Source organism: Gobio gobio, assembly GCF_949357685.1.
Source record: "Gobio gobio genome assembly, chromosome: 1".
Classification (NCBI taxonomy): Eukaryota; Metazoa; Chordata; class Actinopteri; order Cypriniformes; family Gobionidae; genus Gobio; species Gobio gobio.
In genome coordinates, this window is record NC_137097.1 from 37,133,691 (window position 1) to 37,143,557 (window position 9,867).

At 42.9% G+C, this 9,867-nt stretch overlaps 1 protein-coding gene across 2 annotated transcripts; it reads right to left on the minus strand.

The window, feature by feature from the left end:
- Nucleotides 1-268: 268 nt before the first annotated feature.
- LOC307137083 (cytochrome P450 2K1-like) lies at nucleotides 269-8,771 on the minus strand. 2 transcript variants are annotated; one of them, XM_079834563.1, is made up of 9 exons: nucleotides 8,452-8,771; nucleotides 8,205-8,367; nucleotides 4,123-4,272; nucleotides 3,872-4,032; nucleotides 3,607-3,786; nucleotides 1,982-2,123; nucleotides 1,711-1,895; nucleotides 1,489-1,630; nucleotides 269-1,360 (listed from the first exon to the last, which is right to left on the minus strand). In XM_079834563.1, exons 1-9 carry the CDS (start codon nucleotides 8,653-8,655, stop codon nucleotides 1,173-1,175), a joined length of 1,515 nt encoding a protein of 504 aa, XP_079690689.1. In that variant the 5' UTR covers nucleotides 8,656-8,771; the 3' UTR covers nucleotides 269-1,172. The 2 variants fall into 2 exon arrangements, with proteins under 2 accessions (XP_079690689.1, XP_079690690.1); XM_079834564.1 differs by having other exon boundaries at nucleotides 1,015-1,360; nucleotides 1,489-1,591; nucleotides 8,452-8,760.
- Between the last annotated feature and the right edge of the window lie 1,096 nt (nucleotides 8,772-9,867).

Below are 9,867 nucleotides of genomic sequence, written 5' to 3' on the forward strand. Positions count from 1 at the left end.
TCAGCCGGATCCAGGCTGTATCCAGATCAGATGGCGGAACTGCACCCAGACATGACCAACACATGACCCTGAAGTGTCTGCAGAGACTGTGTCAATTAGACTCCCCCTGAAATTGCCTCGTCGACACGGCATCCTCAATAAACCCGTCTCCGGCGTGATGACTCCAATTGTTGGAATATTACAATTTAATAATTATTAAATCGATATGTCATCCTCAATAAACCCGTCTCCGGCGTGTTGCCTCCGATCCTTCAAAAAACAAGGCACTAAAACAAGGATATTTATTAATATACAATTAAACTTTACACTGCATTCAAATATGTTATATAGCTGAAACTTCTTAATCTTCATCTATAGATGTAATGTCTTCTTTTATCCTCAGTTGATTTAGGGTGCGTTCACACTTGTCATGTTTGGTTCGATTAAAACGAACCCTGGTGCGATTGCTCGGTTAGTGCGGTTAATTTGAACATATGTGAACGCTGCCATCCGAACCCTGGTGCGCACCAAACAAGCGGACCGAGACCGCTAAAAAGATGGGTCTCGGTCCGCTTCCAAATGAACTCTGGTGCGGTTCGATTGATATATGAACGCAACACGGACCAAAGACATGTAAACGAACCAAAAACAGGACGTGCTGTCACAAGATGCCGCTACAAGTCCAAATGAGTAGAGGGCAAATGTGGAGCAACGAGGAGGTAAAGTGCCTAATCAATGCAGATTTTCGTTTCTGCATACAACGGAGGAAATCCTGGTGCTGTTTTGAATGTTTTGAAAAATTTTTGAGCTCTTTGTGAGTTCTCAGCTGGTAAAAATAAAACCATATGTACACGCATAAAATTATCACGTTTAATCCAGCAAACAGCATTGTTTTGAATGTTCGGTAAGCAAGATCCGTCGCGAAATATACGTCATAAAGGCCGATTATTATCAAAATACCATGCTGGGAACTAGACATTTTCTGTAACTCATTCAGTTTGAGTTCTGTTTCAGTCATTGTGTCCACATAACTTTCGGTAATATTTGAGTGAAATGAACTCATTTTTATTTAGTACATATAACTGTTAGGTTTTAAAGTGTACATTTTGTGAATTAAATCAGAACAAGTTTATCATGCCAGTTCTTATTTAAAATGAGGTAAAATATGTTGTTTCTGTTTTGATTGTCCAGTATCAGGAGCGTCTTATCGCACACAGTTTGTGTGGGGACGGATTCAACGTGACTCCGACTATTCCTTTGAGATCCAGATCATCTCCGGACACTCCAGGTGGAGTAGTGAAGCGGTAGCTTTGAAGGAGGGAAATAAAGAACAGGAAGAGCTCCATCCTGGCCAAACTCTCTCCAAGACAAACCCTTCGGCCTGAGAGAGAGAGAGAGAGAGAGAGAGAGAGAGAGAGAGAGAGAGAGAGAGAGAGAGAGAGAACTGTTTTTAATTCCAAATCAAATGTTTATATCTTCAAAACACTGTGAGTTTAGATTTCACCGTACCTGCAGAAAAGGGCATGAAAGCATCTCTCTTGACAAACTGGACCTTCTCATCTAGGAAGTGTTCCGGGTAAAAGCTGTTCGGTTTCTCCCATTCGCTTGGATCCTTCAAAACAGATGTCAACAGAGGAATGACAGTGGTACCCTAGAAAATGGAGAAAAAACTCATGTTCAAGATGCACATGGTATCGTTTCTAGGCCTACATATTTATTCTTCTGACTGACCTTCTTGATGAAGTATCCATTGAAGTGAACGTCACAGCTGGTCTTATGAGGGAGATTCATGGGCACTATGTTGCCCAGTCTTTGAGTTTCATGAATCACAGCGTCTGTGTACGGTAATTTCTTTCTATCTTCTACCACTGGCTGACATCCACCAATCACTCTGTCAATCTCCTCATGAACCCGATCTGCACACAAATGCAACATGTTTGTTTCTAAGGACGCCATTGGATTCAGAATTGAGGAAAAACTCTTGGCATTACTGTGTTATTACCCTGTATATGAGGGTACTTTGCCATGAGCATCAAACCCCACCGCAGAGTCGTTCCTGTTGTTTCAGTACCAGCGACAAATAGATTGTTCACAGTCATCATTAGATTCTCATGGTGAAAGTATGAGTCCTTCTTACCAGATTGCTGATAAAGTAAAAGTACATTCAAAATGCTCAACTAAACTTATAATAATTAGAAAAATGAAAATTCATGTAGTTGTAGTTTAAGAATCAATATCCAAAAGGAAATGCAGACTGGTGGAGGGGGGAGAAAGGTGTTTTTTTTTCATTTCTGAACTGTTACTATTGGCATATGGTGCAACAAGGATTGAAAAAGTCAATACATTTTACAAATAGAACTACCAATCTCTGTGTAAAAAAAAAAGAGGTAGGTACATGTGAAAGTAACATCAACATGGATGGCAGGACCCAAGGTTTCCCAGCAGAACATTGCCCAAAGCATCACACTGCCTCCACCAGCTTGCCTTCTTCCCATAATGCATTCTGGTGCCATGTGTTCCCAAGGTAAGCACCGGGCCAGCCACATGATTTAAAAGAAAACAAGATTCATCAGACCAGGCTTACATGCCCTCTGATGCTTACATGCCCACTGTTGGCGCTTTCCACTTTCTTGTATTCTGACTCCTTTCTATCAGAACCAGCATTAACTTCTTGAGCAATTTGAGCTAAAGTAGCTCGTCTGTTTGATCGGACCACAAGGGCCAGCCTTCACTCCCCACGTGCATCAATGAGCCTTGGCCGCCCATGACCCTGTCGCCAGTTCACCACTGTTCCTTCCTTGGACCTTTTTTGATAGACACTGACCACTGCAGACCGGGAACACCCCACAAGAGCTGCAGTTTTAGAGATGCTCTGACCAAGTCATCTAGCCATCACAATTTGGCCCTTGTCAAACTTGCTCTAATCCTTACACTTGCTAATTTTTCCTGCTTCTAACACATCAACTAATAATGCTAATAATGTTATGCCTGATCGGTGTATATATGTCACTGCCGGTTGAAGCAGAGATTAAAAGAGCAGGATCTATTTGCAGAATTCTCTATTTATTCACAAACTCAAAAATAAAAATGATACTCAGATTTCGAAAAACACAAAAAGAACAGCCAACTAGTATTGAAGAAGATAGAACAAAGACTAACAGAAAACTCAATATATACTAACCAAAACCAATGCATGAAACAAGAAACAGGAGTAGTGCATTAATCAAACAATGAATGACCATGGTAACAACAGATAACAAAGGAAACGGAACAGGAAACAGTACAAAACCAATAAGAATACAATGGAAGTTAGTTAGTTAGCACAAACTAACAATGAGCAATACATTTGTTAGAGTAATTATTCTTTAATAAAAAATACAACTGTTTATTATTAGTTCATGTTAACCTGTGTCTTAATAAATAATATTAACAGATAACTTTTCGTTTGAAGAATGTGTTAATAAATGTTGAAATTAACATCCACTAAGATGAATAAATGCTTTAAAAGTATTTTACATTTTTAGTTCATGTTAACTAATATGGGTAACTAATGTTTAAAATTGAACCTTATTGTTAATACTTTTTTAGTTTATCCTGTATTTCTATGCAAGAAGGCGATTTCCGTACCTCATCATTCTGTTTGCGCATGAGAAAGGAGTCGACAAACCCCCTGCTGTCGTGTGGATTCAGAGTCTCCAGCAGCCCAGTGATCAACTTCGTAATTTGCGCTCTATTTTTCAACATATTTCTTACAATAATCCTTTTGCTGTTGAGGAACGGACCCAACCATGGAAATATATTATAAATCTACAAGACAAGACAAGCATATATTAATAATTAAAAAAAGAAATTAAGTCACCAAAAAAACTTAGAGTAAAACATACTTCCATACCATTATAGAAGCTGATCCAACAACTCGAACATTTTCGTTTGCCCTGTCGATCATTTTTGTGAATTGTGGATCTGTGTATTCAAATCTGCTGCCATACACAATCGATGAGATGATGTTTGACACAGCGTAGTTCACAGGCTGTGTTGTGTCGAAGGGTTTCCCTGTGAAGAGCAAACAAATGTCTCTCAACGGATCCTTTAAAGTAAGAGCATGATTGCAGATTTCCATAAATGTGTTTCTTCAGCTTGTACCTTCAAACTGATCAAACTCTCCTTTCAGATACTGAATTTCCTCTATGATTTTCTCTTCACTTCCTCTCTTGCCCATCCCGAAGTCTCGCAGGTTGCTGAGAGCAAAGCGTCGCATCTCTTTCCAGTTTTCTCCATTGGAAAAGAGGATTCCTGATCAATACAGGACCATCAGACCGTGAGTCTCAGAAATAACACAAGCAGAAAATGATTACTACTCAGTTAGTCATTAACCCTAGACCTTTTGGGACTTATACAGAGTCAGCTAGCTTATATGCATTATATGTAAGGTTAATAAGTCATTTAATCACTGACTATGCAGTAAAATCCAACAGTTGTTCTAACTAACACTTTAGTTATGTTTACTTATGTCCTAACTTAATTGTAAAATGTACTATTCACATAGTACACCCAAGTTAAGATTAATTGATTGGTTTGAGTGTAATTTTGTCAAGCAAAATTCAGGGCAATTATTTTGACTTTTTACTCTAGACTTTTCGATTGACTTTTCACTCATTTCTTCCACTTCTGCAGCTATCTTTCTCTAGTTGCATTCACTCATTTTCCAAAGTCATCTTGAATGTTGAATTGTCAATACAACTGAAACATTTGACATAAGCTGACTTAATAGATTGATGTTGATTTTCCAAAACTGCGCGCCGCTGCCAACCCAACCCCCCTAAATTGGCAAATAAAACAAAACAAAATAAAAATATTAAAACAAAGCAATTGCTTAATGTACCCTTTTCACAGATGATGCGTTTCAATGGTCATCAGCAACGTGAATTTGTCAGTTTGCATAATATTCCTATTTCACTTTTCTTGTTGTTGTTTTTTTAAGGAAATCGGTTTGCATGCTTTCTTAAGTCTAATACATTTTACAGTGTATCATGAATTTATATGTTACTTAAAAATGTAAGAAAAAAAAAATGTCACCAAATATTGCTGGGAATCCACATATTCCACAAAGGCATTTTTAGGTTTTTCATGGTTAAAGTAAGTGGTTCACCATCACCCCCCAATTTTTGTGCACCACCAAATGTTTTGTGCATGTTTATAATGAGCTCATATTTGTACCAAATTGAATGAAAACCGTATCGGTTACGGATGTAACCCTCGTTCCCTGAGGAGAGAACGGAGACGTAACGTTAGTGACTAACGAATGGGGGTTTCGCTTAGAAGCCTATCATCTTCGAGATCTTAGAAAACGCCCAATGGCAGTGCCAATGCCATGGGCATGCAGAATTTGTAACTCCGCCCCACCGTGTGGGTATAAATAGGAAGTACGTGGTAATATCATATTACGTTACCTGCTGAGGAGCCAAGACTGAACTCCCGTTCCAGCAAGCAATCACAGCGGATGTGGCAAAGGGACGGTACGTCTCCGTTACCTCCTCAGGGGACGAGGGTTACATCCATAACCGAGACGTTCCCTTTCGTTCAGTCACTACAACGTAACGTTAGTGACTAACGAATGGGGGTCCCAATAAAATCACGCCACTCAGATGTCTTCCAGTGCCCTGCGTAAGTGCGAGTGCCCTGTCGTGAGACTAGTACGGACGAAGGACTCCCACTTATCACAGGAATACCAAGGTACACTGGGAAGCATATTCCAGTGAGGAAATGCCAAGATGCCTACCCGTAGGGAGGACTTAGAGAGTACACATATGACCCGCTAAGGGCTGCATATGGAAACATTTTTAACCCCAGGGGTGGCAAGGACTTGCCAAGGGAAAGACACCTGCTCACAGAGGAGGCTTACGGTGGAAATACACGTGTGGGGGTCGCCGAAGGGGAACCATGCACACGGGGCACCTGGCCGAACACGAGGGTCTGGGCTCGAGAGAGGGCAGACTGAACTGGTGTCAGCGTAAGACAGTGCTGGAGGAACTCAGGGCTTTCGGGAAGATCACCTGAGGAATATAATCGCACGTATCCAGTCCGTGGAGTGGAATGGCGAGCAAGCGAAGACACCTGAGCCTGGTCCATTACCAGCCACTAGTAGAGGCGAGTACATAGTCGGACACTGGCTCCACTCGGAGATTGTAGAATCTGGCGAATGTGTTGGGTGTCGCCCAGCCTGCAGCTCTAAAGATGTCTGTTAGCGAGGCGTCGTGCGCTAGAGCCCAAGAGGAGGCCACACTCCGAGTGGAGTGGGCCCTAACCCCAAGGGGACACGGTCGACCTTGCTGCTGGTAAGCCAAAACAATGGTGTCCACTTTCCAGTGAGACAGCCTTTGCTTTGAGAGAGCTCTTCCCTTCCGCTCTCCACCATAACAGACAAAGAGCTGGTCTGAGGTCCTGAAACACTGCGTCCTGTCTATGTTAGCGCGGAGAGCGCGTACTGGACAGAGCAGTGCCAAGGCTGGGTCTGCCTCCTCCAAAGGCAGCGCTTGCAGGTTCACCACCTGATCTCTGAACGGAGTGGTGGGAACCTTGGGCACATATCCAAGCCGGGGTCTCAGGATCACGTGAGAGTAACCCGGCCCGAATTCCAGGCACGCTTTGTCAACCGAAAATGCTTGCAGGTCCCCTACCCTCTTGATGGAGGCCAATGCGGTCAGTAGCGCTGTCTTCATAGACAAGAACTTAATATCGACCGACCGCAACGGCTCAAAGGGGGACCTCTGCAGAGCATCTAAGACTACTGAGAGGTCCCAAGAGGGTACGAGGGGAGAACGAGGTGGATTTAGTCTCCTCGCTCCCCTAAGGAACTGAATGACCAGGTCGGGCTGACTTACCTTTTTGTCCCCCAAGAGGTCGTGGTGGGCAGATATTGCGGCCACGCAAACTTTAAAGGTGGAGGGAGACAGCCTTCGCTCCAACCCTTCTTGGAGGAACGAGAGCACGGACCTGATCGGGCATTTCCAGGGGTCTTCTTGGCGGGAAGAACACCAGGTGACGAAAAGATCCACTTCAACGCATAGGCATGCCGAGTGGACTCTGCCCTAGCGGAAGTGATGGTAGTCACCACCGCAGGTGGTAGGGTACTCAAACCTGCCGCGTCCCGTCCAGGAGCCACACGTGGAGGTTCCACAGCTCAGAACGCTCGGCGGGTTCGGTGCACACACCGATACCACACCGTCACCCTGGCCACCAGGCAAAGTGCCGCCTTCCGTGGAGACCGCAGATTGGGGTGTGGCAGAGGGGACTCTCGCTCCGGCATCAACGCGGAGGTCACGGAGTCTCGACCGTAACACCGAGATGATCATGTTCCCGCAGTGGGAACATGAATCATCCACGAGCGCTGCCTGAGCGTGCTGAAAGCCCAAACACGTCACACAGCGCTCGTGCCCATCAGAGGGCGAGAGAAATCGACCGCACCCAGAAGTGCACGGGCGAGACATCCTGAAAAGGACGTGCCACGTGCAAGCTCTTTTTGTGAGAGGAAACTTCCCAGTCGATGCCGAAGCGCCCAGGGAAACACACACCAGCTGGATGCAGACCACTGCACAGATCAGCAGGCAGGAAGTGTGCGATCACTGGAACGCGCCGTCACACCAACACCGACTGGAAAGCTGCTCGTCTCGAAGAAGCTGACAGAGTCTCAGAAGACTGTAAGGAGTGAAGAGGTAGGTACTCTTGGCTCCGAAGCAGAAACGTAATGCGATATTGCTACGTACTTCCTATTTATACCCACACGGTTACGTAAGTTACGTATGCAAATTCCGCATGCCCATGGCATTGGCACTGCCATTGGGCGTTTTCTAAGATCTCGAAGATGATAGGCTTCTAAGTGAAACCCCCATTCGTTAGTCACTAACGTTACGTCGTAGTGACTGAACAAAAGGGAACATTTTTTACTTAGTTAAACCCAATTACATTGGCCTGGAGAGGCCATGAGGAACTAAAAGGTTAAGCAACATGTTTGTTTTTCAACATGTCTATAGCATTTACAGTTTGTTCTGTACATTAAGTTTCTGTCCCAGACAGCAACATAGTGTCTGCCCAGATCCGGGCCACATCTGGTACGAGTTTGAATGTACCAGATGTGGCCTGGATCTGAGCCGACACTATGTTGCTGTCCGGGGTACATTCAGTTGAGTTGGGGGGGGGGGGGGGGGGGGGGGGACAAAGAATCCTACCATGTCCTGTTTTTGCTATCCCGAAACCAGGCCCAATATTTCTGTCGCCGAACTCATCTGCATAGTTCATGAGAGCTTCTTTGACAGTTTTGTACCCAACTAAGACCACAGTTTTTCTGGGACCCAAAAACACTTGGAATATGTTTCCATATGTCTTGGACAGCTGGAAGACACAGAGAAAGACATTTACAAACAAATCTTAAAATGTTAGTCATCGACTAATCATTTCAACATATCAAGTTCTCACCTCACAAAAGGTGTCAAAGGGTCTCTTGAGGTCAAGGGTCAGCAGGTTCCCCAGCAGCAGCAGAGGTTTGGGTCCGGGTGGCTCTTTCCCCTCTTTCTGAGATCTGGTTCCAGAGGAAAGCAAATACAAAACCAGAAGCAACAACAAAGCACCCAGTATTGTACCTGTGCTGAGGAACTGCAGAAGTGACTCGATTACAGCCATTTTCTCTCTAAGCTTCAGAACTGATGCACTCGCACATTTATAGCAACTATGTAAGGGAGAGACCTCGTGTCATCCTTAACAAATTGTGAAAATCCATGAGAATACAGAGTTGTTATGGTTGCATCAGCATGTATGTGACACACTTTGTAGTGAATCATTAACCTTCTTCAACCTGTCAAAACAAGACAGGAATATTATTCAAGTAATAAAAACATGATTGCAAAAATCTGGTTTAACACAATCTTTGCTCTAATGTTATTGCAGTTACATGATTAAAATATGCCTTTTGGTTCATATATGCACTAAATATTGTGATATTGTCTTAATGCACAGCAAAGCAGGTCTGAACTGACACACAGAGATACAGCAACCTTTATCAAACTTCAAACCAGCACAGTATATATTCCAACACTTAACATGCATACATTCAACTTCAAAACACTGTTATGAGCTCTATTATTTACCTTTTATATGTTACAATCTTTACAAAAACTCATTCAGATGCACACACAAATCATCTATGAGTTTAGATGAGTAAGTTAGCCTTTTCTCCTAAATGACAATCTATCAGTTACAGCTTTAAGATGCGCTGCTTTCAGGAAATGTGTAATTCTGTAAATGTTTAATTGAAAAACGTGCACATACTTGAACTTTATTAGGGACTGGACTAGAGGGTTGTGGAATGATCGGTGACCGTATCGTGACCTTGATTGCATCACAGCACGTAAGAAAAATAATAAACTCTCAATTAAATTGCAATATTCAGGTGATAGTGGAGGGAACATTACTTTATCAATTATATATATTGTTTTATAATTAATATAAATAGGGATATTAAAATGAAAAATACAAAAAATTATAATAGTATCTCAATTATGCTAAAATAACACTGGTGCAGTCACAGCGTTAAAGGGTTAGCACACCCCAAAAAAATTATAATTGTCATTTTTTACTCACTCTCATGTCATTCCAGTATGATATTTTGGTCTTCTGTGGCACACAAAAGAAGATATTTTGAAGATGTTCATGCTGCTCTTTTCCATGCAGTGACAATGAACGAGGACGTAAGCCCCATTCACACTGCATAGACTAGGTCAGCATTACTGGGAATGCCCACAAAAATGTCATATCTGTTTATGTCGTGGGGGAAAACAAGCCATTTGAATGAACGCGTGTAGACCTTGTTAGACGCTTTATCTTTACACTTTGTAA

What these genes read in the sequence shown, in the direction of transcription:
- LOC307137083 (XM_079834563.1), bottom strand. Translation starts at nt 8,655, where the DNA reads ATGGCTGTAATCGAGTCACTTCTGCAGTTCCTCAGCACAGGTACAATA. An exon ending in AGAGTTTGATCAGTTTGAAG is followed by an intron (nt 4,033 to 4,122) that starts GTACAAGCTGAA and finishes TGCTCTTCACAG; the next exon opens with GGAAACCCTTCGACACAACA. An exon ending in TGCGCAAACAGAATGATGAG is followed by an intron (nt 2,124 to 3,606) that starts GTACGGAAATCG and finishes TTACTTTATCAG; the next exon opens with CAATCTGGTAAGAAGGACTC.